Source organism: Lissotriton helveticus, chromosome 8 (genome assembly GCF_964261635.1).
Source record: "Lissotriton helveticus chromosome 8, aLisHel1.1, whole genome shotgun sequence".
NCBI classification, from domain to species: domain Eukaryota; kingdom Metazoa; phylum Chordata; class Amphibia; order Caudata; family Salamandridae; genus Lissotriton; species Lissotriton helveticus.
The window spans coordinates 38,591,358-38,617,724 of NC_136069.1; the positions used below are offsets into that span (position 1 = coordinate 38,591,358).

The 26,367-nt window shown below is 42.4% G+C and overlaps 2 protein-coding genes across 2 annotated transcripts in view; one reads left to right on the plus strand and one right to left on the minus strand.

Annotated features, from left to right (window-relative positions):
- The window catches only part of LOC144772291 (uncharacterized), a 60,921-nt gene extending 35,204 nt beyond the window's left edge, over positions 1-25,717 (plus strand). Inside the window, exons 3-5 of the mRNA XM_078656520.1 lie at positions 18,861-18,928; positions 19,467-19,520; positions 20,014-25,717. Coding sequence (XP_078512646.1) covers positions 21,202-22,848 — 1,647 coding nt within the window. The 5' untranslated portion in view covers positions 18,861-18,928; positions 19,467-19,520; positions 20,014-21,201 and the 3' untranslated portion in view covers positions 22,849-25,717. The remainder of the gene's footprint in view (positions 1-18,860; positions 18,929-19,466; positions 19,521-20,013) is intronic.
- LOC144772297 (uncharacterized) overlaps positions 1-26,367 on the minus strand; it is a 444,202-nt gene that overhangs the window by 164,816 nt on the left and 253,019 nt on the right.

The following is a 26,367-nucleotide window of genomic DNA, read 5'->3' on the forward strand; positions in this document are numbered from 1 at the left end:
ATAACAGGTGTGGGACACTTACCCTAGTATCAGGTGTCTCCACCGTGATATGTTAATTCAAAACCGCTGTGACAAGAAATTTCATCAGGTTCTGGTGAGCTATTGTTACTTCTGCTGTGCTGTCTAGCATCGTCAGAGCCCATTCCCCATTCAGAAGTTGAGTCCTCAGTAGCCTGGACATTTCTTATTTTAAGTCCTGCTACTTTCTTTTTCTTAAATTGAGGTTTTGATTTTGGTTTATCTTCTTTTAAATGTTTTTTTTAAAATATTAAAGTCTGAACTGGGGGGCGTGGCTTGAGCATGTGGCGAGATGACCGCTCTCTAGAGAGGCTCTGCCCGGCTGAGCCTTAATCCGCCCATCATCCACCTATTACGCGGCACCCCAGTACTAAAAAAGGAGTGCACCTCACCCCTGGAGGATCCTGCCCTGAGCGGGAGTCGCTTTTGGCGCCTGACTCTGCCGATGTGACTGCTGACGAGTGGCGACTGGCATCTGTGCCTCTCTACAAAATGGCGGACCCCGCGCGGCCCTGAGGTCTGAGCGCCGCATCTGCACTGAGAGTTCCTGTGCCTGGAGTGAACATTCTTTATGCCGGTGGGGCTAGCCCTTGCCTCGCAGTACGCTTGGAGCCTGCTGATGACCTGTTGCATGTACTGCTCCATTGGGACATGAGCCCGGTCCCAGCTGCTGGAGGAGATAACGGCGTGGTGCCCCTGCGGACTTTGGGCCAGTCCTGGGCATTGCAGAGTAGCTGTGCGGACATCGGTGTCTACAGCACCCGCTGTGGTGAGTGGGAGGCGGCCTGACCCCTGCCGGTGTATGTGGAGGTGTCGCGGGTGGCAGCTCGGGCCACGGCCTGCGAACTGGGCGGAGTGCTGGTGCGCAATGATGTTTGCGTGCTGCAGGGAGGCTGGACTGCAAGGCAACCCGTGGCATGTGGCTGTGGTTCCTGGTGCACAGCAGCAGCTTGCCTCCTTGGGTCCATTGGGGGAGTACTGGACGCTGTAGAGAGCTTTCTGAGGGTCGAGACTTCCCCCCTATCCATTGTCTTAGCTGGGGATCTACCTCTGCTGCGCTGTTCCTCTCTGTGATCTCCAGCCCCTGAGGTGTGGGTCACAGCGTCAGTGTTCTCCTTAGTTAACCGATCATCGCCTGGGGCCCCCAGTATCGAGCTCCACCGCGACCTGGTGTGGTTGTGGTGCACCCCCTTTGTTGCAGTGTTTTCATCTAATTTATTGTGGACTTGAGCGCTCATTTGCAGGAGGCCTGCATATGCCTGGGCCCTCTCACTGCATGGATCGTCCTCGTTGTGCACATCGGGCCTGTGGTCCTACTTCGACTCTGCTGCCATTATCATGGGGAGGACTGATAAAACTCAACCACGCCTCACTTTTGAGGGGCGCAAATCCTCTAATCCCTTTCAGAGGGCAGCATCGGACTCTGAGGCTGACGTCCCGGCTGCGTTCCCTCCTAACCTTGAGACAACGCTGCTGGCTCTGCAGCTCAGCCTGCAGTCCATAGAAGGGACGATGGCAGCTGTTAACCACTGATTGGATCATATGTCGGCCCAGCTCGAGAAGCAAAATACTCGTATGGCAGAGGTGGAACAGGGAGTGTCTGCAACAGCAGATGGGTTGAGTGAAGTTACCAGGAATACGCTGAATATGGAGAAGGTTCTATCTCTTATTCAGGCGAAATAACATTAGAATTACGGGCCTTCCTGAATCCACGAATGTTGGTAAGATGTAGCTGTTCGTGGAAAACCTGATCAAAGATATTTTTGGTGCTGCACAGCTCTCCCCCATGTTCTTCGTCGAGCTGGCACACCGCTCCCCTTGTAGTGTAGTTCCTATCATCCCAATAGGCTCTGCGCATTGGAATAATACCTGCAATAGTAAAGGCCTAGACCAGACGTTAACTAGGTCTACTACTGTCGATATTAGACTTAAAGTTTTGGGTTTGCCAGCTTAGCTCAGAGTTCACTAGAAACTTTCTCGAATGTTCAGGTAGGACTTAACTTCCCTGATTAGACAAGAAGGGATTTAGTTTCTGACAACCATAGAACATGACAACTTTGCTCTCCCCTAATCAAGAGTAAATCTCGAGAGTCGTGTGAACAAAAGGCAATTTATTTTACTCAGTCAGTACGTGCATTCTTAGTCTCATCAGATTGTAGAGAAAAGGAAGAGACGGGCGTGTTCAATAAAAAGGTGTTATTTATTGATCAGTCTCTTTTCTCATACAAGAGAAATGGATCGATATTATTGCACTACTTATAGTTAAGTAAAGTGCATACATTAAAAGCAATAGTATAAAATAATACTGTAAAAACATTGATATGGTTTCTAAGCCATAAGATGTTTTAAAATGAATAAAATATATTATATACACATATACATTTGACTAAACGTACTCAACTGGTGTTTCTAAATACACCTACCCCGTGTACCTGACCTAAGCCTAATACGTGGGCGGGAATAGAAAGTTACAGTTTAAGTTAAGTTTGTTTTTGCCAAGTGACTGACTAAAGAATTCTCTGTGAGGGGTTATTCAGTTCTGTACCTGGAAGTTAGGATGAATGAGGGATGGTATCTCTCTCTCTGCTCTCGATATTCCAGGCTGCCTGCGAGGGCTACCCGGAAGCGCCGGTGCTGGGTTTCTCGGCAGGAGAAAGCAGCTTCTCATTCTCAGCGCGTCAGGAAGGCGGGGCTGCTGCCAGCGGGGTCTGCTCTGCTCTGGGTTTCGGCAAGTATGGCTGCTCCGTCTCGTCACCACGCGTGTGCTTGCATAGGGCAAGATCGGTAATATTTATACCTTTAAGGTGCCGAGATTGACGTAAGGATGGACATAGATACGTCAATAAAGATGTCATACGACTTGCTCGTTAGCACATTCTTTTGCTGAAGTTCTCTGTGAAATCAAAACAATGGCCGCACGGTTTTTCCAGGTTGTCATAGGTTTGATTTGTTATGAGAACTCCGTATGCCTTATCAGGGGCTGGAGGAATATCGCTTGTCTAATTAGATCGCAAGCGTTATGACCTAATCAGATAACACGTTCCTGTGCCGTAGTGTGACTGCGTCAGATAACGGTATCTGCATCATGGGGGTTTTCTGCCTCATGGGCTGACTGCTAGTTAACTTGTTGGTTTGTTAACCAGACTAGGGTCAGGAATAGGGGGATCGATTCAGAACCTATAGGAATACATGACACCCACTCCACGCTAACTATGGACATATTTACTAATCTAGGCATAGTATAACATAGTACAACATACTATAGAGTAGTGTGTATACCTTACCACCCCAAAATACATAAATGCATTTTGAAACTTTCAAATATACGGAAAAATTGCAGTTATATGTATTGTATGCACTTAAGCTGTAGAATAATGCCAAAGCAATTACGCATTTTCATACATTAATGCTATTTGGTATATGAGAAATTACACATGAAATGGCTCTTAATACAGAAAAAAGGTTCGAGACCATTCCATCACATAATAAAATATTTATGAACATACCAGCGGGCAGCTAATGTCTATAAAGTATCGAAAAATAGAAATCTTAGTTCTCTAGGAATAGTTTCTTACTTTAAGCAGAAGATAAGTGTCCCGAAAAATATGCCAAAATATTTAGGGGCTGTTGAAAAATCGCTGTCCGTGAACTGGAGGGAAAACTGTTCATGTGACTTTATTTTTAAAGTTGAAGGCCGAATTCAGGGAACGCCGTGTGCGAGTTTGCTCAAAAGTCTCTATTTCTGCTCTGGTGAGAACATCATATCATTTAGGCTTTCGAAAAAACTGTCAACAGCTTCATGTGAAAGTTCCACTAACTCGAAAATAGGTGTAACCATGCATTCGTGCGCATGATTGTCTCCATTGACATTCTGATTCGCATTGCTGACAGAAGGTCGTACCTGATCGATGCTGCTTTCATCTTGAACTTCATCACCCATCAATCGTAGTGGTGAAGCTTCTACGAATGCCGTCATCAGGATTGGTAGCCTTTGAGGGCAGCACAAAGCGTGAACCTTTATTGGGCTCAACAATGTTTCTGCATCCATCGGCGCATCCGATTGTAGCGTCAGACAGGTGTCTAACACGCATTCTTCTCCGCATAGCAGACATCTTAGTACAGGTAAAACACATCTTTGCCACATTGGTCGAAATGATAGAAACCAAGTCATGTTCAGGTCTCTAAGCCGGGAGAGTCCCAGGATTTTTGATATCCGGTCCCGGTATCCAATGGCTAGGATTGTTTCTTCCATTGTCGCGAGAGTTTGGTCTGTGACATGGGTTGCCATAACGAAAAATAAGGACTAAGAATAGGATTCCTGCAATTAGTCCCAAGATCAGGGGAAGTCCGCCAAAAATCGAATGGACGAAATCTGGAAAAATACCCAGTATGGCTTTGAATGGTGTTAATGCCATCGAAAATACTGTCTTAAATACCCCTGAGATCCCATTGGTATCACAAATATTTAAGATTTCGTTCAGGATTTCCGCGAAATGTACGGGGGAATTAGTTGATAATAATGTATGTATCTCTGCAGTCGTCCTTGCGACTTGTAGATCATACGTTTCTTTTGATGACGTGAGCCTTGTAGGCGTCTGAAGAAGCACTGTTTTCATTCTGCTTAAAGTATCTATTCGAATAGAAGTAATTTTCAAATTGGGCCATGCCCTTGCCTCCCTGTCTGGAAAGGAGCTGGGGAACAAGGAGCGTCCACAGCACTTGACCTTCGCAGTCGTAGTTACGAGATAAGGAGTCCCGGGCGTGAGACTACAGCATCTGCGGTCTACAATTAGAATGTAACTCCCATTATAGAGTCTTTGAAAGAATGGTTCTATTTCTGTTGCAGGTGCGCCTTTCTGGTGACATGAAAGGTTGTATGAATTCCCTTCACAGGCTCCATGCAAACTAATTCCGTTACACAGAAGTGTGCCACTTAGTGACATCGCACAATTGTTGCCACTAAGAAACACTTTCTGTCCTTTATTACTGACACATGCATGTGAATAGGGCAGGTTCCATGTTGTTTTAAGGTACCCCTTTCCCAACTTCTCGTACATGCCAGCCTGTATATATTTTTGGCAGTATTGAAACCTGAAGGTTGAGATTGGAATATTTATTATCCCATGTATTATCCATTCACTGACAGGTCGTTCTGACATTGTCACTGGTAATCTTTCTAGTTTTTCAATGCTCAAGATTGTATAATCAGCACCCTTTTGTGCCATACTGATTTGTCTATCAGTAAGGTTAAAGATTTGGAATAGTGACGTTGTGTTGATTAAACGCCAAGGCACATAGCCTGAACGCAGATTTTGTAACGTCCAGCCAAGCTGTACAATAGAACGCAATTGAGACTGACCGTGTTGTAACAACAGTAAGTCCTGCGATAATATGTTGATTGCTGAAGACACAATGCTGTCCAAAGAAAAAATTCTGGAGGACAGAGTCATTAACCCATTGTCCACTACAGAAAGTGATTTTTCCAAATTAATACGGTCAATTTCCCGTATTCTCTCTGCTGTTTCAATTTGGGTAACCTTCCAGGCCTCATTATATGCTGCATATACAGAGGCTGCTATGAAACGCTTTTGACGCTGTTTGCGTGGTCCCATAATGAAATCACGCAAGTCAGCACCATCAGTAAGTAAAGTTAGGTGTTGCTTAATTTCTGCCAGTGTGGAAGTTTGTAGCCATTGAAGGCATAATTTGCCCACACTGTAGGTTGTTATTATCCCTGGGTGATGTCTTTGGGGATATCTAGGGTCTGGCCTGGTCATTTTGAACCCCTGTGTTTTATTCAGGAATCTGTCTTGACAGTTATTAGTATCTGTGGGCCAGATCAACCACTGTTTCCAATCAGGATGTGTTCTGTTTTGGTTTAATATATGGTTTACGTCTATCTCTTCATCTGTATCAGAGTTATTGCTAAACATTGTTGGCTTTGGAATAGACGGTTTATTTAAGTCTTTGATTTTGGCTAAGCCAAGACAGGTGGTTTGTTGGACAGTGTCATTTAAAAATATAATTTGTTCCGGGATCATGCAGGCTCTAAACAGTGATTCTATACCCTGTACTTGCCATTCTTTTGTACCCCAAACACTTTTCAATTCAACATTTTTGTCCCAATAATCAAAACCAAAAGTATTAATTTTTTCGAAGAATGAGTCTGAATATATATTAATTTTGTGTTTGTTATCATGGTCTTGGTCCCTGTCTTGTTTGACAATTTGAAATAAAATGTTTCAGCATTACTTATGTCAAAACCTGAAAAGTATGAATATTTGTCATAGAAGGTTCTTGAGCTTCCTTTTGGAGGCGTTGCACAATGTTCCGCTTGATTATAATTTAAAACATTTCTAGGTTGTGCAGATCTATGTAAAAAATGGTTACCATAGTGGTTGTAGCAATACATACTATCATAATTTGTAGAACCCTGCAAATAATCATGTTTGGTAAATTTAGCAGACATTACTAAGTCAGACATCATATTATTAATGCTTTCGAAGTCCCAATCATCAGCAAATGAGTTTGGTTTTACAAAGTCACTCAAGGAGATCTTAATTTGGTGTGGATATTTCAGGATCTCGACCGGACCATAAATTTCATAGTCAGTGTTGTCCCATGCTACCCCACCCGGTATAGGATTGGCTGTGAAGTTGACTGAAGAAAGTTCTCTTTTCTCGACGTGTGAAGATGCGTGTGGTTTGAGGATCAAGTTGATTTTCTGACTTGCTGTGTCCATTTTAGCATATTTTCCCTCAATGAAGCTGCCCAAAGTTAGTACCATGACGAGCCAAAGTATGAGGATAAATGCACCAAAACCCACCCAAAATTCAATCCATGGAGAAATCAGATATGTTTCTTTTAGTTGTTTCAAAAGTTCTTTTGCTTTATCTTTAAAGGATTTTGATGATGGCTGTGTCTTTGATTCACTGAGGCTTTCAGAGGAATCATCGAAGTTTATGAAGTAGCCGGATGCAGTTCTGTCAATTGTTCCATTTGCTTCAGGATTATTGTTTCTTGCGTTTTCACTCGGTACTTCATTATAGATTGGTGTGTCTCTGCTAAATGTTTTTATTTGGGTTTTCAGAGGTCTTAGTTCTATTGCATTGTTGCATAGTCCTTGTTGTTCTTCTGTAGGCGTTTCGAATGTGATGAGCCTCTTTGATAGGACCTCTGTACTGGTAGCAAACCTTGGTGTTCTGCTACTCATCGGGAGTCCACTTGGCCTACTGTTTGTTATCGGCCACATGATTGTGGTTTTACCAGGTCGATGGATAAAACTTGGTTCTCCTTTTTACCAGCAAGTGGCGGTAGTACAACTGATCTTGTCCCGTTGACAGACAAGACAGGAACTGCTTTTCTGTAAGAAGGCCCAAATTCCTTCTTTACCGCGATCTTTTCTCTGACTAGATCCCCGACTTTTGGAATCCAGACAGGTCTTGCTGGGACAGGTGGTGGTTCTTCAGTGGTTGTTGGCTGTTGTTTCAACTTTATGTTGCTCAGGTCTTTTCTTGTTTTGTTTAAGTCCTGCAAAATAGCCAAACGGTCTTTGATATCAAAGCTTTTTTCTTTCACCACTGAAGTCTGACTATCAATGTCAGAGATCATCATCCTAGTTCCAAATAATAATTCGTACGCACTGAATCCCTTCAGAGAATTTCTTGGCAAGTTATTTAGACTACGTTGGACACTTATTAGATGTTTGACCCACCCAGCTCCCGAACCTAGTACCTTTGCCGTTATAGATTGCTTTATGTCACGGTTTTTTCTTTCAACAATTCCGTTCCCCTCAGGGTGAAATGGACAAGAGTACCGCAATGCCACGCCCATGCTGACCATGGCCTCCTTATAAGCCCGAGAGCTAAAAGCAGGACCGTGGTCTGAATGCAGCATGCCAATTGCGTATGTGCCGATAAAGACTCGCAAATCTTTTATAACAGTTCTGGCGTCAGCCGTTCGCTGGGGCCACATCCATATGAATCTCGTGCATGAATCCACTGCGACCAAGATATATTTATAGTTACCATCCCTTTGTAAGGGACCACAGTGGTCTAGATAAACACAGGCTAATGGTTTATCCGAGATTAGAAGGGGCGTCTGAGCTGGACGTCTCACCGTTGATACTTTCATTTTCTGACATATTTCACATTCTAGAACATAGTTCCTTGTTTGTCTTCTCATTTGTGGCCACCAGTATCTCTGTTTTAATAATGATACTGTGGCTGAGACGCCAGCATGGATAGAAGCAAGCCCTTCGTGTGCCGCTATTATTAGTCCTAACCTATGTTCCATGTTTGGAATTGCCCTATCCCCCACTCCAGGGATTCGAGCAAAAGGAACATTGTTTGCATCAGTTATGTATGAGTATTTTACTGGAAAGCCTTTCGGGAGTGTTTCTATCGAATCCTTTTCTGAAGCGCTGACAGCTTGTAATATTTCGCTGTCTATTTTTGTTTTTGACCGTGTGATGGCAGCTACGGAAGCCGTTTGCACAGCTGCCTTCGCGGCCTCATCAGCCAATGAATTCCCTGCAACGTGAACGCCATCACGTTGATGACTCAGCGTATGTATCACGTGAGTCTTTGGTAGTTCTTTTTGTAAAAGAACTACTTGTTCCCAGAGCATTTTATGCTTGATTGTGCCACCTTTCGCATCCTTGAAACCATTCTGAAGCCAGATCTGCAAGTATTCATTATAAGACTGAACGCAATAATACGAATCGCACACTATGAGTGTGGGGAATTCTCGATCGGTATTTTCAAGCGCCATCTTGAATGCCAGTAGTTCAGCTCGCTGAGCTGTACAATCTCCTAGAGATTGTGTTTTAGTGAGGGTTGGTTTAAATTTCCCTTCGTGCCAACGACCTTTAACAATCGCGCACGCAGCACTGTAAGCTTGTTTACCCCCTACTGCGGGTTGTGCTGATCCGTCTGTATATATTATACAGCCGTAATGTTCTAGAGGCAGAATTTCGGTCGGCGGAGGACATTCAAATTCATATTGGAGAAATTCTTGTGTTTTTAAGTTAGGATCAAATTCATATGCCACGTCTGTTGCAGCAAGAGAATTAGCCCATTGTATCCATCGTGGATGGAGCGCTTTAGCATTTGGAATGCTTGCTTTTGTTACAGCCTCTAGTGCTGGTATAGGTGTCACGATTATTATTCGTTTACCTTGTGCCAGGGCTCGTTCTTTTGCTATAGCTGTCTGTGTTGCAGTTAGAATTTTTTCCGTTGGGCTAAATTTCATTTCAGCCTTAGTGTACAAGTGTGATTTGAATGCAATTGGTACCTTTTCTCCCTCATTAGAGGTCAGGTATGTGAATCCGCATCTCCCTGGGATGACTCGAATCACAAGATTGCGTGTATTGTCACGTGTTTCTAATTTTGTTTTAATTAGCATGTCTGTTTGTAAGGATCTCAGAATTTCTGTGTGTATTTGAGTCCAATTGGATCTTTTAAAATCTGGTTTTATCAGATCATAAAGGGGTTTAACCCTTTCTGCGTAATTCGCAATGTATGTTCTTCCGAAATTTAGGACGCCTAGAATTGACTGTAGGTTTTTTAGTGTTCTAGGTGCTTGGATTACGGCACATTTCTCTAGGAAATTGTCCGCCAGGCTTTTGCCTCCACTTGATAATTCATATCCTAAGAACAGGACTTTCAGATGGGCAATTCTGGATTTTTTAAAGTTGAATTTGCTGCGAACCCAAGTATTATGGTGTTCACTCTCTTCAAGTGAGTATCCAAGTCATCATCTGTTAAGTATATGTCGTCGACATAAGATAAGGCTTCATCATCATATATTTGTAGTAATTCTGTTACTCTCGCTGAGAATACTCCCGGGCTGTTCTTGTACCCCTGGGCTAACCGACAGAATTGTTTTTGAGTGCCATTTATTGAGAATGCAGTTAAATATCTGCTCTCTGGTGCTATGTTTTGACAAAAGAATCCATTGGAGATGTCCAAGGTTGTTTTGTATTTTTTGCGCACTATGTTATTCATTAGTGCAGCACTGTGTGAGTTTTGCACTGCAAAAGTTTTGCAACATGTGTTAAGGTGTCGGTAATCCAAAACTAGACGATATGAATTGTCTGGTTTGGAGACCGGAAACAAAGGATTGTTCATTTGTGAGGTGCAAGTTTCAATCACCCCCTGGTATTCTAGCTGATCTAGTATTTCATTTACCTGTTTTTTAGCTTCTTGCTTAATTGGGTACTGCCTTTGTGCAGTTGGTTGTGATTTTAACTGGATTTTGTGAGGAGGAGAATCCTCATCCCATCCTACATGATTTTTATATAAAGCAGGAGCTAGAGCCACTGCCCACTTTCTAGCAAGTGTGTATTTTTTATGAATTGGGATATGATTTGAGAAGGCAGGCATAATTATTTCTTCGCCATGAGGGCACTCCCTGACAAAATCTGGTGGCCAGTCTTTTTCAGCTAGAAGGATGTCATAGCCCTTAGAGACGTTAACTAGGTCTACTACTGTCGATACTAGACTTAATTTTTGGGTTTGCCAGCGTAGCTCAGAGTTCGCTAGAAACTTTCTCGAATGTTCAAGGAGGAATTAACTTCCCTGATTAGACAAGAAGGGATTTAGTTTCTGACAACCATAGAACATGACAACTTTGCTCTCCCCTAATCAAGAGTGTATCTCCAGAGTCGTGTGAGCACAAGGCAATTATTTTACTCAGTCAGTACGTGCATTCTTAGTCTCATCAGAATGTAGAGAAAAGGAAGAGACGGGCGTGTTCAATAAAAGGTGTTATTTATTGATCAGTCTCTTTTCTCATACAAGAGAAATGGATCGATATTATTGCAATACTTATAGTTAAGTAAAGTGCATACATTAAAAGCAATAGTATAAAATAATACTGTAAAAACATTGATATGGTTTCTAAGCCATAAGATGTTTTAAAATGAATAAAATATATTATATACACATATACATTTGACTAAACATACTCAACTGGTGTTTCTAAATACGCCTACCCCGTGTACCTGACCTAAGCCTAATACGTGGGCGGGAATAGAAAGTTACAGTTTAAGTTAAGTTTGTTTTTGCCAAGTGACTGACTAAAGAATTCTCTGTGAGGGGTTATTCAGTTCTGTACCTGGAAGTTAGGATGAATGAGGGATGGTATCTCTCTCTCAGCTCTCGATATTCCAGGCTGCCTGCGAGGGCTACCCGGAAGCGCCGGTGCTGGGTTTCTCGGCAGGAGAAAGCAGCTTCTCGTTCTCAGCGCGTCAGGAAGGCGGGGCTGCGCCAGCGGGGTCTGCTCTGCTCTGGGCTTCGGCAAGTCTGGCTGCTCCGATCTCGTCACCACCGCGTGTGTTTGCTTAAGGCAATACCGGTAATATTTATACCTGTAAGGTGCCGAGATTGACGTAAGGATGGACATAGATACGTCAATAAAGATGTCATACGACTTGCTCGTTAGCACATTCTTTTGCTGAAGTTCTCTGTGAAATCAAAACAATGGCCGCACGGTTTTTCCAGGTTGTCATAGGTTTGATTTGTTATGAGAACTCCGTATGCCTTATCAGGGGCTGGAGGAATATCGCTTGTCTAATTAGATCGCAAGCGTTATGACCTAATCAGATAACACGTTCCTGTGCCGTAGTGTGACTGCGTCAGATAACGGTATCTGCATCATGGTGGTTTTCTGCCTCATGGGCTGACTGCTAGTTAACTTGTTGGTTTGTTAACCAGACTAGGGTCAGGAATAGGGGGATCGATTCAGAACCTATAGGAATACATGACACCCTGCTGCGTGGCCTGTCCCAGGCGCTCCGCCTCATCCAATTATAGCACGCCTGTTGAATTACAGAGACCGTGATATTATTCTACGAATGGCCCGCGACAAGGGTAATATTGTGAATCAGGGCAACTCTCTTAAGTTCTTTCCCGATTTTACAGTCGCTGTTCAGGCAGCAAGGAGGGAGTTTGGTGCTGTTAAAAAGTTCTTACACTCTGAGGGGGTTCCCTACGCTATGCTATACCCTGCCTGCCTGCGGATTGGTCCGGAGGGGGCCTCAAACATTTTCACTAACGATAAGCTGCCCTAGAACATGGCAAACATTTAAAGCTGGTGTGGCGCAAGTCTCTGGTGCCATCGGTTAACAAGGAATAGTGAGGGACTGATTGTCTGTCTCCTGTGCTAATGTTCTGTAGTCTGGCTTCATATATTGCTGCAATGATGTTTCTAAAAGTCACCTTTGTTTTGCAGGTTGTCTTATTTTGATCACACTGCCTCAATATGTTTCTCTCCCACGTGGGGCTGGGGGTGACATTCCTATAGTGTGAATGGTACAGCTCTCTGATTTGCTCAACCACCTCCTTCTATTTAGGAGGCTCGAAGCGCTCTGACTCCCCCACATGGGAGTATCCCAATTGTATCTGTTTGTTTCTTCTGGGTGGTTGGGTTGGGATGGCTTTGGCGAGTTGGGGATGCTGAAGTGGGTGGAGGGTTGGGTGGAAGGGTTGGGGCGGGGTTGATTGGCACTTGTTTTTTTATGATGTCGATGCATTTCCCTCTGTATCCATGTGTGTGGGCACATGTATCTGACTCCTTCAGCTAGAGTACTTGTTATAATACTAAGAATTTATGAGCGGTAATGTGAAGTTCCTGACATGGAATGTCCGTGGCGTTAACACTCCGAAAAAGATTAGCTCTGTATTCGCCTACCTGGATAGGATGAACATGCCGATAGCTTTTTTGCAAGAGACGCATCTTACTAAACACTCTGAGAAGTCTGTGGGTACACGTTGGGCCGGGGTGTGAGTGTCATCCTCCTACTCTACCTATTCACGTGGGGTGATGATTCTGGTTAAGCGTGGGGTTCCCTTCACCGTATAAGGGCCGAAACTGATGAACATGGCCGATTGGCACTGGTGCATGGCCAGCTGGGTGGAATGAGTGTTCTCCTGTTAAATGTATACGGCCCAAATATTGATGACCCAGCCTTCTTTGTGGATGTATGGCGCTGTATGTCGGGGTTTCCTTCCGTGGAGATTCTTTGGGGAGGTGATTTCAATTTGTGCTTGGATCCGGTGTTGAATCGTATGGGTCAGGGACCTGCACGGCCTAAAAACGCTGCTGAGGCCCTGTTGGCACTGCTGGAAACAGGTGGGATGCATGATGTGAGGGGCCTGTGACACCCTGGAGTGCATGAGAGTACGTTTGTCTCCTTTGTACATGGGACGTGCACACGCCTGGATATGTGGCTTGCCACCGAGGTGGCTTGCACGTGGGTAGTTAGGATTGACCATATGGCTCGCACTCTGTCGGATCACTCCCCAGGGCTTTTGGAACTCCAGGTGCCTGCATGTGAGAGGCCTCCATTTGCATGGAGATTGCAACCCACTTCATTGACAGACTCCGTCTTTAAGCATACTATTGGGGAGGAGGCTATCCAGACCTATTTTCGTGAGAATGAAGGCTCAGTATACAGTGTTGGCGTATTGTGGGAGGCGTTTAAAGTGACTATCAGGGGGGGCATGTATGGGAGCTCAGGCTGGAGTGCTGCGGGATCTCTGGCGCAGAATTCATGAATTGGCAGTGGAAATATCTACCCTAGAGCTGGCATATGAGACAGACCCATCTCCTGCAACATTATCCACGATACGAAAGCTAGTGACTGAACACAATGATACCATGGATCAAGAAATGGCTCATAGGTCTAGGCGATGCACGGCACGTTATTATGGGGAGGGGGATAGGCCTAGCCACTCGCTGGTGCAGAAGCTGGCTGCGCCTCGCAGACAAGAATACATTACCGAGATGTTAGATGGGGACGGAGCGGCCCACTACACTACACCCGAGATTAGCTAGGCTATCCTTAATTTTTATTCTAAATTGTCTGAATGCAGGTTCCTGAGGAGGACATGCATTCATACCTTGATGATGTTGCCCTCGAATGGCTATCTGTGGACCATAGAGAATATCTTATACAGTCTTACATTTGTCTTAAGTTTGTCTTAAGACAAATTAAATACTAAATCCTAACTTCTGTGAATACCAAAAGTAGTAAGTTCATTCTGTGAATGCCAAAAGTAGTAAGTGCATTCTGTGAATACCAAAATAGTAGTAAGTTTAGGATTGAGTCTTAAGTTCATTCTGTGAATCGGGCCCTATATGTTCACCATCTTGACTAAAATGGGTCTTCCTCAGTTTTTCCTTCAATGGATTTGGGTGTTATATACTGAGCCCGTTGCTAGAGTGCGAGTCAAAGGCTGGGTGTCTTTGGCCCTCCCAATCGGCAGAAGCACACGACAGGGCTGCCCCCTGTCACCAATACTTTTCATGCTTGCATTGGAGCCCATGGCTTGCAAATTACGCCAGTTGCATGCATCACCTGCGTTGCGTTTCAGACAGCGACCCCTTGTTGTCTCATTATACGCAGACATTATGTGCGCAAGCCAGAGACTTGGACTGACATATTAAACAATGTGCTATACATAGAATGAATATAACTTAGCCAAGGGATCGTCATGGCATTATCCAAAGTAAAACAGTCTTGAATATTTGGTTTTGTGAAACTAGTTTCTTCTTTGGACCATATAGAGTGCCAAAGCAATATGGGGCATGATGCGACTATATCTGTGAGGTATTGGAGCCCTACTTCTCTGTGAGTAATCTCAGATGAAGCAGAAATGGGCAGACTAAGAAGACATTTAAGGGAACCATTTTCCTTAGTCTGCAATGCTTAACTACCGTAGTGGCCCCAAACACCAGCCCCATATGTTGTGGTGGATAAAACCCTTGTCCTATAAATTGCAGTCATCTCCTTGATCAGCCTTGAACCCAGCTTGGCTGAAAATCTGAAGATGCCATGGGTACTTCTGTCCATTTTGCACCTGACATTGGAAATCTCACGTGTCCATGAACCGTTACCAGAGAAAGTGATGCCCAGGTAGCAGAATGAATAAAATCCCCAAAGGCATCCATTAGATGATGCAACCCCACAGGGGTCCTGGCCAGCAGGACTGCATCATCTGCGTACAATAGTGCCGGTGTGGGGCGCCCAACCACTTGGGGAAAATCGACATATACTCTTTGTAAGATCTGATCCACCGCGTTAATAAATACATAAAATAAAAGAAGGGCTAATACACAACCTTGCTGGGTGCCGCGTTTAACTGCAAAATTGTTGGTGCATTCCCCATGGGGAACGTAGCGTACTTTGCTCACCAAATTCTTGTACAGTCTAGCCAAGAAGCAGATCATTGGCCTGAGTGCCCCCATATCAAGCAAAGTGGTCCAAAGAATGGAAGGATCTACTAGATCAAAAGCATTGCTCAAGTCAGCGAAACAAAGGTCTAATCTTCTACCTTTGGCACGGGTGTACTTGCTTATAAGCAGATCGAGATTCATGCATTGCTCGATGACCCCCAGGCCTTTCTGAAGCCAAACTGGGCCAGTGAAAGTATTGAGCAGTCCCAAGCCCATTCTTCTAGTCTTTTAAGCAAGACTTTGCTCATCACTTTTACAGATGAGTCTATCAATTAGATAGGTCTATAATTTTTTGGATCTGATTTGTTGCCCTTCTTGTGGATGGGAACTATAATAGCCGCACCCCATGTGGGGGGAGTTATTGTCTCTGCAGCCATGTTAAAAACTCTCGTTAAAATTGGTGCCCATAAAATAACATTGCTCTTAAATACATCTACTGGGACCCCATCTGGACCCGGGGCTTTACCTCCTTTACTTTCCTTCAGAGCCTATACCACTTCCTATATTGTAATATCCAAATGTAAAGGGGAACATAACAGCTGCTCTTTGCTTTGAGTGGTCACCATTCCTACTGTTGGAGGGGTAAAAATACCAGTAAAATGGGCAACCCATGCATCGCAAGTGATATGCAACAACAATTCGGGTAAGGAATCATCCTTTAAAAAAGACGAATTAACGGTATTTCAAAATAATTTGCTATCACCTGTATCCACTGCTTGGGACAATTCCGACCAGGCTACTTCTTGCAGCTCTTTTTCCCTAGCTAAAAGTACCTCTCTATGTTTAGATCAAAGAGCTTTAATCAATAAATTGTCTCTAGGTCGTTCACAGAGGGCCAGCTTCAGGTCCCTGGTGGTCGATGGTAGATGCATGGTCAAACCAGCCATTGCGTTTAACAAAGCTTAGTTTGTTAGGGCGGGTCAGGAGAGCATCTATTAAGGTGAATATGCCAATAAAATGATCAAATATCTGATTAGGGGTAACCTCGTCTTCTAAATAACACATGATGTAATTAAAACCTTTAATACAAATATCGGACAGAAATTGGGCCTGGTCCACTCCATTCCACTTAATGCGACACCCATTAGGTCTAAAAGTATGCGTTGTAACTTCATACATCCGCTAGGTACACTTAAGTACATCTAGTCAGGGTTGCATCGTAGGTGTACGCATTATTATTGTCATGTAGCTATATGCCTGCATATATTCATTGTTTTAGCGCTATAGTAGAATTTGACCTATTTACTTATTGGGGCTTGTAACCGTATACATCTGTTACTGTCTAATATTTGTTGCAGCACACGCATTTTATACTAGAATGACGCTGGTTCAATAAATGCTTATTGAAAACCTCCCCATATTTTATTATGTCTATCTCTCTGAGAGCAAGTGATCATGAGTGACTGAGCGAAAAGTACTGTACTGTTGCCACGATCCCTGAGGGGTCAGGGTTGTCATGTTCAATAGTTGCCAGAAACTATTCGCTCCTTGGTAAGGTTGTGGGGCTTATAGTGGCACTGTGAGCTAGCTAATCTACAGACTAACATATCCTCGGGGGTGTCTGGAATCAGTCTGGACACCAAAACCTTACTTTATGCGCAGATCCTATATAGATTTGTAGGAGCTAGACGACAATCCGATCTATGTTTTATGGTGCATGGGTATTTTGGCTGAGATGAGGCTGCGCTTCACATTAGCTGATTGTGGCAAAATTAAATTAGCAGGTTCCCACCCATCCCTCAGCCTGTGAATCTATATGAAAGTATTCAGCAACTGAGCTAGTGGGATTGTATAATAAATTTCCCACACACTGGCCGTCCACTCTTAGTTGGTGAAAGAGCCCTTTTGCTTTTGGCCGAGGGCGTGGAGTATATTGTGCGTTAAAATAACCTTTGAGGCACATGCACCTGAGCTGGGGGCCGAGGGGCAGTGTACCCCAACAAATGCAAAAAAATCCTATTTACAAAAATAGATATGGCGCACGTATCAGTGACCTGGGCTGACTCGCTTTGGACACATCAGCGGGTCTCCTTGTCTTGAAATCACCTGAAAAGTAGGGTTGGGTGGTAGTAAACTCCGCCACCTCGACAGGCAAAACTCTGCGAAATCTGCTGGAGGAGTGGAGTTTACACTCCACCTCTAATTTTATACTTAAGAACTTTCCTTTCATTTTAAGTAAGCAGACTCTGTCCGTTTCCTATTTGATGTTATAGAAGAACCTTTTTCCATTTCTTAGCAGACAGCTGTCTTGGTCTGTCTACTGCTATACTTTATGTGATTCTCATGCAAATACTATGATGACTATTTTTTCCTGAAAGAGTAACCATGCTTTTGTCCTCTGTAATTATTTAAACATTTAATATGGCCTTATAGCTCGCTTTAGCTCCAAAGTCATCTAACAAGTGAGCGGGCCTTTAATGGCTGGTATAGTGCACTGCGGCAGACTAAAGGGCTATTAGAAAACTTGCCCAAGGAGGGCAGAATCTGTTACTTAATAAAACAAAGGCATCCCACACACTGATGGGGTTGAAACACCCGTTCAGCTCCGAAACCTTTGTTTTGCAACTGTTGATGTGAGTGTTTAACAGTTAGCAGCTGCATGCATTGCCACGGCAGCTAATTATTGAACATTAACAGCAATAGCTATGAAAGGGGCTGAAGTCCGCCCCTTGTTCTCCCTGGGCTCGGCTAAACTGCTTTTCCTCGTTCAGGTGAGCCAGGGAGATACAGGAGATGAACAGTAATCCCATCCTCCTCCTTCTGACACACCAATGACACTGTGACCTACGGCCAGAGGTAGTGTTGGAGGCTCCTGTGTGGCCTACTGCACAGGCTCTATCTTTTGCTTGCCCCTGCCCAATACATATATTTTGGAGAGGCAGGGGAAAGAGAGAGGCTGTGTATTAAGACATTGTAATGTTGAGAGCAAAGGGCCTATGCCAGGTTTTAGAGGAAGCTGCTGCTCTACTGTCTTCAATGGAGGTGTCAACATTCCAATGTTCTAAGCTTTGTCCTGCGAAGGTTTGAGTACGAATTCCAGTTCTTGAGTCGCCGTCCTGTGGGGCTCACAAGACACCGGCCCTCCACATCATCCCTTTGGATAATTTCTAAGTACAAAGAGCCAACACATTGAGACCTTGTTGCTTCTACTTCTCAGAATGTGCACGCTGCATCATCTTGACCTTGAATTGCTGTTGCTCACAGAGCATGGTTTGTATAAATCTAAGCGTGTGGTTGACTGATTTATGAACCAGGGGCAGAATTATGTACAAGGGCTTTAACATGCTGTGTGTGAACTAGATTGTTTTGCTTCGCAAGTTTCAGGGTCTGTAAATGGAAAAATGGGGGTAATGAAGAAGTGAATTGGGGTCTGTTCTCTTAGAGTGTGGGTGCACTCGATATTCACAGAGACCTTTTCCAGCAAGAGATCATGGTCTTTGGTGAACTAAAAAAATCTATTTATTCAAACCCATAGTTGCTTCACAATGGTTTTCAGAAAAGAAGAGTTCATTTTGTTTCGTTAGTTCGGGACAGTTATTTGGAAGATAGGGTGAAGTGCGATTGTCATCTGATATAAAACCTTCTCTTTACTTCCTTTCAAGGCATTAGGGAATGATCAGACAGTGCTGTGAGGTTGACACCCTTGGAGGAAGAAAGAAACAACTGTCAGGTAGTGTTTCCTAGTACCCTAAGTTTCCTTGTTGCCTGTTTTTTCTTCCTCTTTTCCCTTCTCTCGAGCTCAGTTTATTTATGTCTCTCCAACTTCAACATTTGACTCCCTCTGAACACTATTCTTTTTGCTATCAGACTTCTGATAATAACCTGATGGAGCTACATTCCTCATGGGGGCCTAGTGCAACTCATGTTCCTTTTCAGGTTGGGCTGCACTGGGCCGTGTGCACTTGCCTCCAGTTTTGCCCAGCAGTTCCTTAACTATCTGTGCTTTTGTATCCTCCTCTACACCACGTCATACTATCCACCCTCTGTCTGTTCTTTCTGCATCTTTTCTCTCTAAATCTGACTTCCACCTTTTTATGTCCTCCTATCCTGTCCTTTACTGTCTTCTCTGCCACTTTAGGTATCGTGTTGGGTATTTGTGGTGAGAGTGGAAGATAGTCTTTTTTTCTCTTTCCTCTGCTTGTTTTGTGTTTGTCTTTTCTTGTCCCTTTTTGGTTTCCTTTACTGTTGTGATGTTTTTCCTTTGTCAGGTGTTGCAGTGCCTGGGCCCTGTCGGAGGAGTGTGATGAGTTCCAGGCCACAAAGTAAGTCCATATCTTCACCACAGTTTGAAATTGAGAATTCCTCTGAGCTAACTGGACACGGCCTCAGTCTATGATGGCATTTGAAGCAGTGGTTACAATAGGCCAATTCATTTCTTCAATTAAATGTCCTTTCCTAGATCACTGGAAAAAAGAATAGATGAACACTCCCAGTGTGCAGTGGAATAACAAGCATCTGATAACTCATTAAAAGTATTACAAATATGTTGACTGCGTCTGATATTCTGTGTCAAAATATATGTCTAACTTCTGATTCTTTCTTACATATTCACTTGTTTAGCTTTCACAACCTTGAGTTCCAGTGGTTCCAAGCTCCCTTTCTACACGGTGTCCCAGATCTGTTTCACCACTATCAGAAATGCAACTCAAACTGATTGCCTATTTTGCTTCTGTAAATGTTTTCTTTCTGCAAAGTATAAAGTCATAAATATTTTCTCTACTTGTTGATTTACAATCTCTAACTCTATTTCTACAGGTGACTGAAGCATGAACAGATAAAAGAAGGTTTTAATTTAGTGAAACACAATAAAAAGGATTATTTCAAGGAAAGTTAAAACATTCTCGAGCTCTAGAGGAGAAGCATATTCTATGTGCCAGGAATGGTGATGAATTTGGAGCGGAAGAAACTGCTGAATGTGAAAGTTGGCAAAGAAAAATGATGATAAATGTTTACGAAGAGTCAGTTACTGAGATTGAGGAGCCTCTGAAATATGGATGGAACTCAGGAGTAAATTGAAAGTCTGCATCTACTAATAGTGAAATTATTTTCACTTAAAGTAACATTTCAAGATTGGTTGAACAAAGAACATTGGCAACAATTGATACCCACGCAGTGTATTTGAGAATAATCAGTGTTGTAAATTCTCTCTGATGGTTTCTGAGAAATGCCTTGGAGACCCAACCCCCACCCAAAAAACAGTGTCCATTCAAGTGATGTGACAGAATTTCAGAAAGACTAATAACCGCAGTTTCAAAGAGCAAACTTTTGTCTACATCTCCCGTGATTTGTATTGAGAAGACATTGTTTAAAAAAAAACGAATTGTGAATGTTCTTTCTCAAGTGTCATTACAGCAAATATGCTGGATCATCCTTTCCAATATTGAAACATTATCCCCACCAACTCTGTCTCTTGGGTTGATTCGAGTAGTTTCAAAGTGTCCCGTACCGCCAAAGTCGATCATGTACCTGCCTTAGCCTTAGAGCGACAAACCATGTCCTGGCACAAAGTTTGAAAGGGGGCGGTGCTATGTATTACTAATTCATAAAACCACCCTGGCATGCCGTAATCACCTGTCATTACATGTATAAACAAATATATTTAAACAGAAAAAAATTAAACCCCAAAGACCTTATCAGGGCTTTTAAAACTCCTAAATCTGATAAACTGGAGTCACAAACTGAGTTTTATTCAACTTGAGAGAACTCACCTGGGCATAACTTAGAGAAAATTAATCCATCTCACTAAATACAAGGGGCTCCTCAGTGAAAGCTTATAAAACAGGTTAGACAGGCTGCCTTTAAAAGTAGGAAAATAATCTCCAGATAAAAGCTTTAATTAGTTAAATAGCAAATGTTAAGAAGAGCATCTGCAGTTTATTTTAGAAGGTAATGCTAAGTATAACATAAACGAGACAAGACTCTGGAATCAGATTCAGTCTTAACATGGCCGGTGTCCAGGAGCTAACCCAACATGGAGATTCACATAACTCGAATAAGAGTAATGGATGTGATAACAGCTTTAGTCATCAATCTCACCCGACTACACACGAGAGAACCCACACTAGACAAAAACCTTATCAGTGTCCTGAATGCCAGAAAGACTTTCTTTACCAAACCTCTCTGATTTTACATGTGAGACGCCACACCGGGGAAAGACCGTATCAATGCAATCAATGCCAGAAAAGCTTCAGTCAGAAAGGTACTCTCACTCGACATGAGAGAACTCACACTGGACAAAAGCCGTATCAGTGCTCTGAATGCCAGAAAAACTTTAGCACGAAAGACTGTCGCATTCAACATGAGAGAATGCACACTGGGCTCAAACCTTATCAGTGCTCTGAATGCCAGAAAAGCTTCAGTTGGAAAAGTAATCTCACTCAACATGAGAGAACACACACTGGTCTAAAACCTTATCAGTGTCCTGAATGCCTTAACTGCTACGCTCACAAATACTCTCTCATTCAACATGTGGGAATCCACACTGGACACAAACCTCATCAGTGCTCAGAGTGCCAGAAAAGCTTCAAGCGTAAATCTTGTCTCATTCATCATGAGTACATTCACACTGGGCTAAAACTGTATCAGTGCACTGAAAGCCAGAAAAGCTTCAGTCTAAAAGGTACTCTCACACAACATGAGAGGACACACAGTGGGTACAAACCTTATCAGTGCTCAGAGTGCCTAAAACGCTTCAGTTCTAAGGTCAGTCTTAATTCTCATGAGAAAATCCACACTGGGCTAAATACTTATCGGTGCTCAGAGTGCCAGAAAAGCTTCAGGCGGAAATCCTATCTCATTCAACATGAGCACACCCACACTGGACTAAAACCGTATCAGTGCACGGAATGCCATAAAAGCTTCAGTCAGAAATCCCATCTCAATGAACATGAGCGCACTCACACTGGGCTAAAACTGTATCAGTGCTCAGAATGCCAGAAAAGCTTCAGTCATAAATCTAGTCTTGTTCGACATGAGAGAACTCACACTGGTTACAGACCTTATCAGTGCACTGAATGCCAGAAAAGCTTTAGTGAGAAAGGTAATCTCACTGAACATAGGATAACACACACTGGGTACAAACCTTATCAATGCACCGAATGCCAGAAAAGCTTCAGGCGGAAATCCTGTCTCATTCAACATGAGCACAGCCACACTGGACTAAAACCGTATCAGTGCACTGAATGCCAGAAAAGCTTCAGTCAGAAATCCCATCTCATTAAACATGAGCACACTCACACTGGGCTAATACTGTATCAGTGCTCAGAATGCCAGAAAAGCTTCAGTCATGAATTTACTCTTGCTCAACATGAGAGAACTCACACTGGTGAAAGACCTTATCAGTGCACCGAATGTCAGAAAACCTTCATCTGGAAATCTAGTTTTGCTCAACATAAGAGAAATCACACTGGTGAAAGACCTTATCAGTGCACTGAATGCCAGAAAAAGTTCAGTCAGAAAAGTAATCTCACTCAACATAAGAAAACACACACTGTGGACAAACCTTATCAGTGTTCAGAGTGTCAAAAAAGCTTTGTTTGCAAGGTCTATCTCATTAAACACCAGAGAATCCACATTGGAGAAAAACCTTAACAGTGGTCTGAATGCCAGAAAAGCTTCAGCCAAAAATCTGGTCTCGCTCAACATTAAAGAACTTGCACTAGACAAAACTTTTTTATTGCTTTAAATGCCAAGGAGGTATCTGCTGGAGATTCAGTTTGATACAACATAAGAGAACCCACAACTAGAAAGAAAATTAACAGTGCTCTCAATCTGATGAAAACTTCAGTTATAAATGCAACCTCTCTACATGAGAGACAATGTGCAAGAGTAAAAGGTGCTCAGTGTCAACCTTAGGGAGGAGGTTTCAGTATTGCATAACCTTCACATATAGTGGACGCAAAGACATCAATCCATTGATTGTCCTACAAACCGTCTAATGAGAAAAGCACACCGCGAGGGATGGAAATGCTTGTATTAACCTTATTCTTTAGTGACTATGTGTGGCCTCATTCCATTCCGTGTGTTTTGCTCCCTATGTGTTAATAAGCTATGGCTCCAACTCACACGGTCGAGTTGATTCTGAACTTTGAGGCCACGCCCCTATGACCTAGAATGTAAGTAACTTCAAACTGTTTGCAGCCTCAATGAGCCTCAACAGGGAGCTGTATAGAGTACTCACAGGTGTAAGATACCTTTGTGAATAGCCCTCGAGGCGTCCATCTCGACCTGAGTGTTTAATTTTTGTAGTAAACCTAAAATGGACGCGGCACTTATGCTGTTATTAGAGCGAATGGGAGGATCATGTACGAACACCAGAGCACTCGTTCGATGTGTTTGTTTGACTGCGGAGTGACAGCAAAAATCTTGATGTAATTTTCCTGGACTTGCTGCATCACTTGGCCTCCTGAGGGCCTCTTGTAGCAGCTATTTGTCATTGAAGTAGTAGGATCAGGTAATTTCTCCATGTTGTTAACCATGTTATCAGGATTTGCTTTTATATTTTTAATTCTCCTCTCCCAGTTTTTCACATAATTTTGTTGTGTTTATCACCACATTGGCGCTGAAATGTATTTTGCTGTTGAATGGTTCTAAGGTCTTATTCTTCATGTACATTTTTATACGATGAACAGTTGTTTTTCCTCGCTGCACGGCTACAATGTAGGCACTGAGAGCCCAAAACATGAGATCTCTGCACCTAGTTCTACCTTTATTGGTATTCCAACTTTCCACTTGGATAATTGAGCTATGGGTCGAATTGCTGATCAACATTTAAACCTGCTGTGTTATATCTTGGCGGTCACAAGTTTCATGTTTGTACCGTCAGCGTGAGCTCCCATACACTGCTTGTTCTCACACCACGTTCTGTGCGTTAGTTCGGATCATCAACCTTGAACCATTTCCATAATCTTTAAACCCCAGAGACTTTGCAGCACCTTTAATTGCTTGATGTTTGATCCATTTTGATGGCCGTAGATTCAGGTTTGACTTGATGACTTAACTCTTTTTTTGTGGCAATTTTGCACTTCATGCCAGTTCTGTGCATCTCATCACCTTCTGTGACTGGTTCTGCCCAAAACCTTGCATCAAAATCCAGTGTTAATCATCATCGGAGACTAGACTTAACAGTGCCCCCTCGAGCATAGCTTGTGAGGTCAAGTACCTTTTTTATGTTGGTTCAACATTATTTCAGTGAATCTTTTTTTATTCTTTATTACTTTACCTTTTTGTTGTGGGTTTGAATACATGAATATCAGCGTCTTTTATTTTTTTTAGAGCAGTTCTTTTTGCTAATTATTAATCTTTAAATCGCGGACCTGCTTTTAATTTTGCTTCCTATAATTATCAAATATTCTTGTTTATGTAAACTTGATTTGAATCAAGAAGCCCTTTGTCTCTTTATAAGCTGATTAAAGAAAGCAAACTACCCTGCTGAAAAGGTTCCCGTTGTGTTGTGATTGGGCTTGCACCCCCAGTTTGCATGTAAATGAGCCTCTGTGACCAGACACCCCAGGCTTTCATCTCCTCTGATGAAGATGATGATGTAAGAACTGTAACAGAATCACAAACAAGGGCTATATTGAGAAATAATACGCGCCCAAGTCACACAATTGTTGTTATATAGTTCTTTATTTGTTTTTTTTAATTTATGTTAATTTGCAGCAATTCTCCAGGTTACTTATAACTAAGTACATCACTTTATATCGCTCTTTGCTCTCCATCAATTGAACATCTGATGTTTGACGAAGAATATGTTGTTATTTTTCCTAGATCATGCCAAAATCCCTTTGTTCTCGATTTGTCAGCATGTGTTTTGTCCCCACGTTGGTCTCGCATGGGCCTTCTCAAGGCTGGAGGCGCTGTAATAGTAATAATAATATAGATATATATGAAATTGTCAGAGCTGCAAATTGTGATTGAAAAGAGTTGAAAATGCTCCTCTTTAAAGAACATCACATCATAACGCATTAACAGTCCTCTTTCACTGATTAATATTGGGAAAGTCAATGTGAATATGACTTATGATAAATTTATGTATAAAAACGAAATTGCATCTTTATTGACTAATTCGCATGTAGTCCCGTTCTGTAAATATTATTCAGAGCAGTGGAGGAGGTGAATTAGACCTATCTTAAAAATATGGGGCTTGAGGCAATGCCGACCAGCCCACCTTGCTTTGCAATTTCTTGATACTATATGCATTGCAAGAAGTATAGACACTTTTCTGAAATGTACGATGAGACATAGGAAACATCTTGAACTGTCTCCCTCTTGATAACATGATTTTAGTCTAAAACTTTTTATCTGTAAATGAGTCTTCTAAATATCTTTTGTAAGGCTGCTTTTATGCAAAACTTTTTAACTGTTTTTATAATATATATGATATGAAATATGACATTTTATAATACTTGTAACATGAAATGTTAAAATTGTGCTTTCATTTTTTTTTTGTTGTTTCAAATTGAAAACCGAATAAAGATAATTTTGAATTTGAATTTGACTAATTCGCCTGTTGTGAAATTTACATCAGTCAGTCATAATCACTTTATTCGGTTAATTTAAAACTATAAAAGTACACTACAAAAATGTATTATTAAAACAACAATAAGACATAAACAACATTCATTATTTTTACAACATAGTACAAAATCTGATTCCAAGACTTTACAAAAATGTATCTAGACATAATAATCAACCAGATGAACATTCAATTCATTATAATTATACAAAGTTAAAATATATCATATCATGGGGTCCCCCTTTTTTCCTTTCCCTAACCACCGCAACTAAGAAACTAGCAATATTAAAAGTTTCCCAAACATTATTCATCATCTGTAAATATATTAATGTACGCCTTACCTGCATGAAGCCTTTGCCCTTTATAAGAGGTACTATAAAATGCTTATGAATGTGCAAATAATGCTCGCAAAACATAACAAAGTGCAAAGTGTCTTGGGTAGAAAAATGATCACAGAAGCAGGTACCCAAATCCTCCACGTTTCTCCATCTTGTTAAAAAGAAGCGGTGGTGGGGCTTTGTTACAACATCTAAATAGGGTTCTATCGCAAGGTTTGTTTTCAGTAATAGGTGGGCTCGTACCGTTGGTTTCAT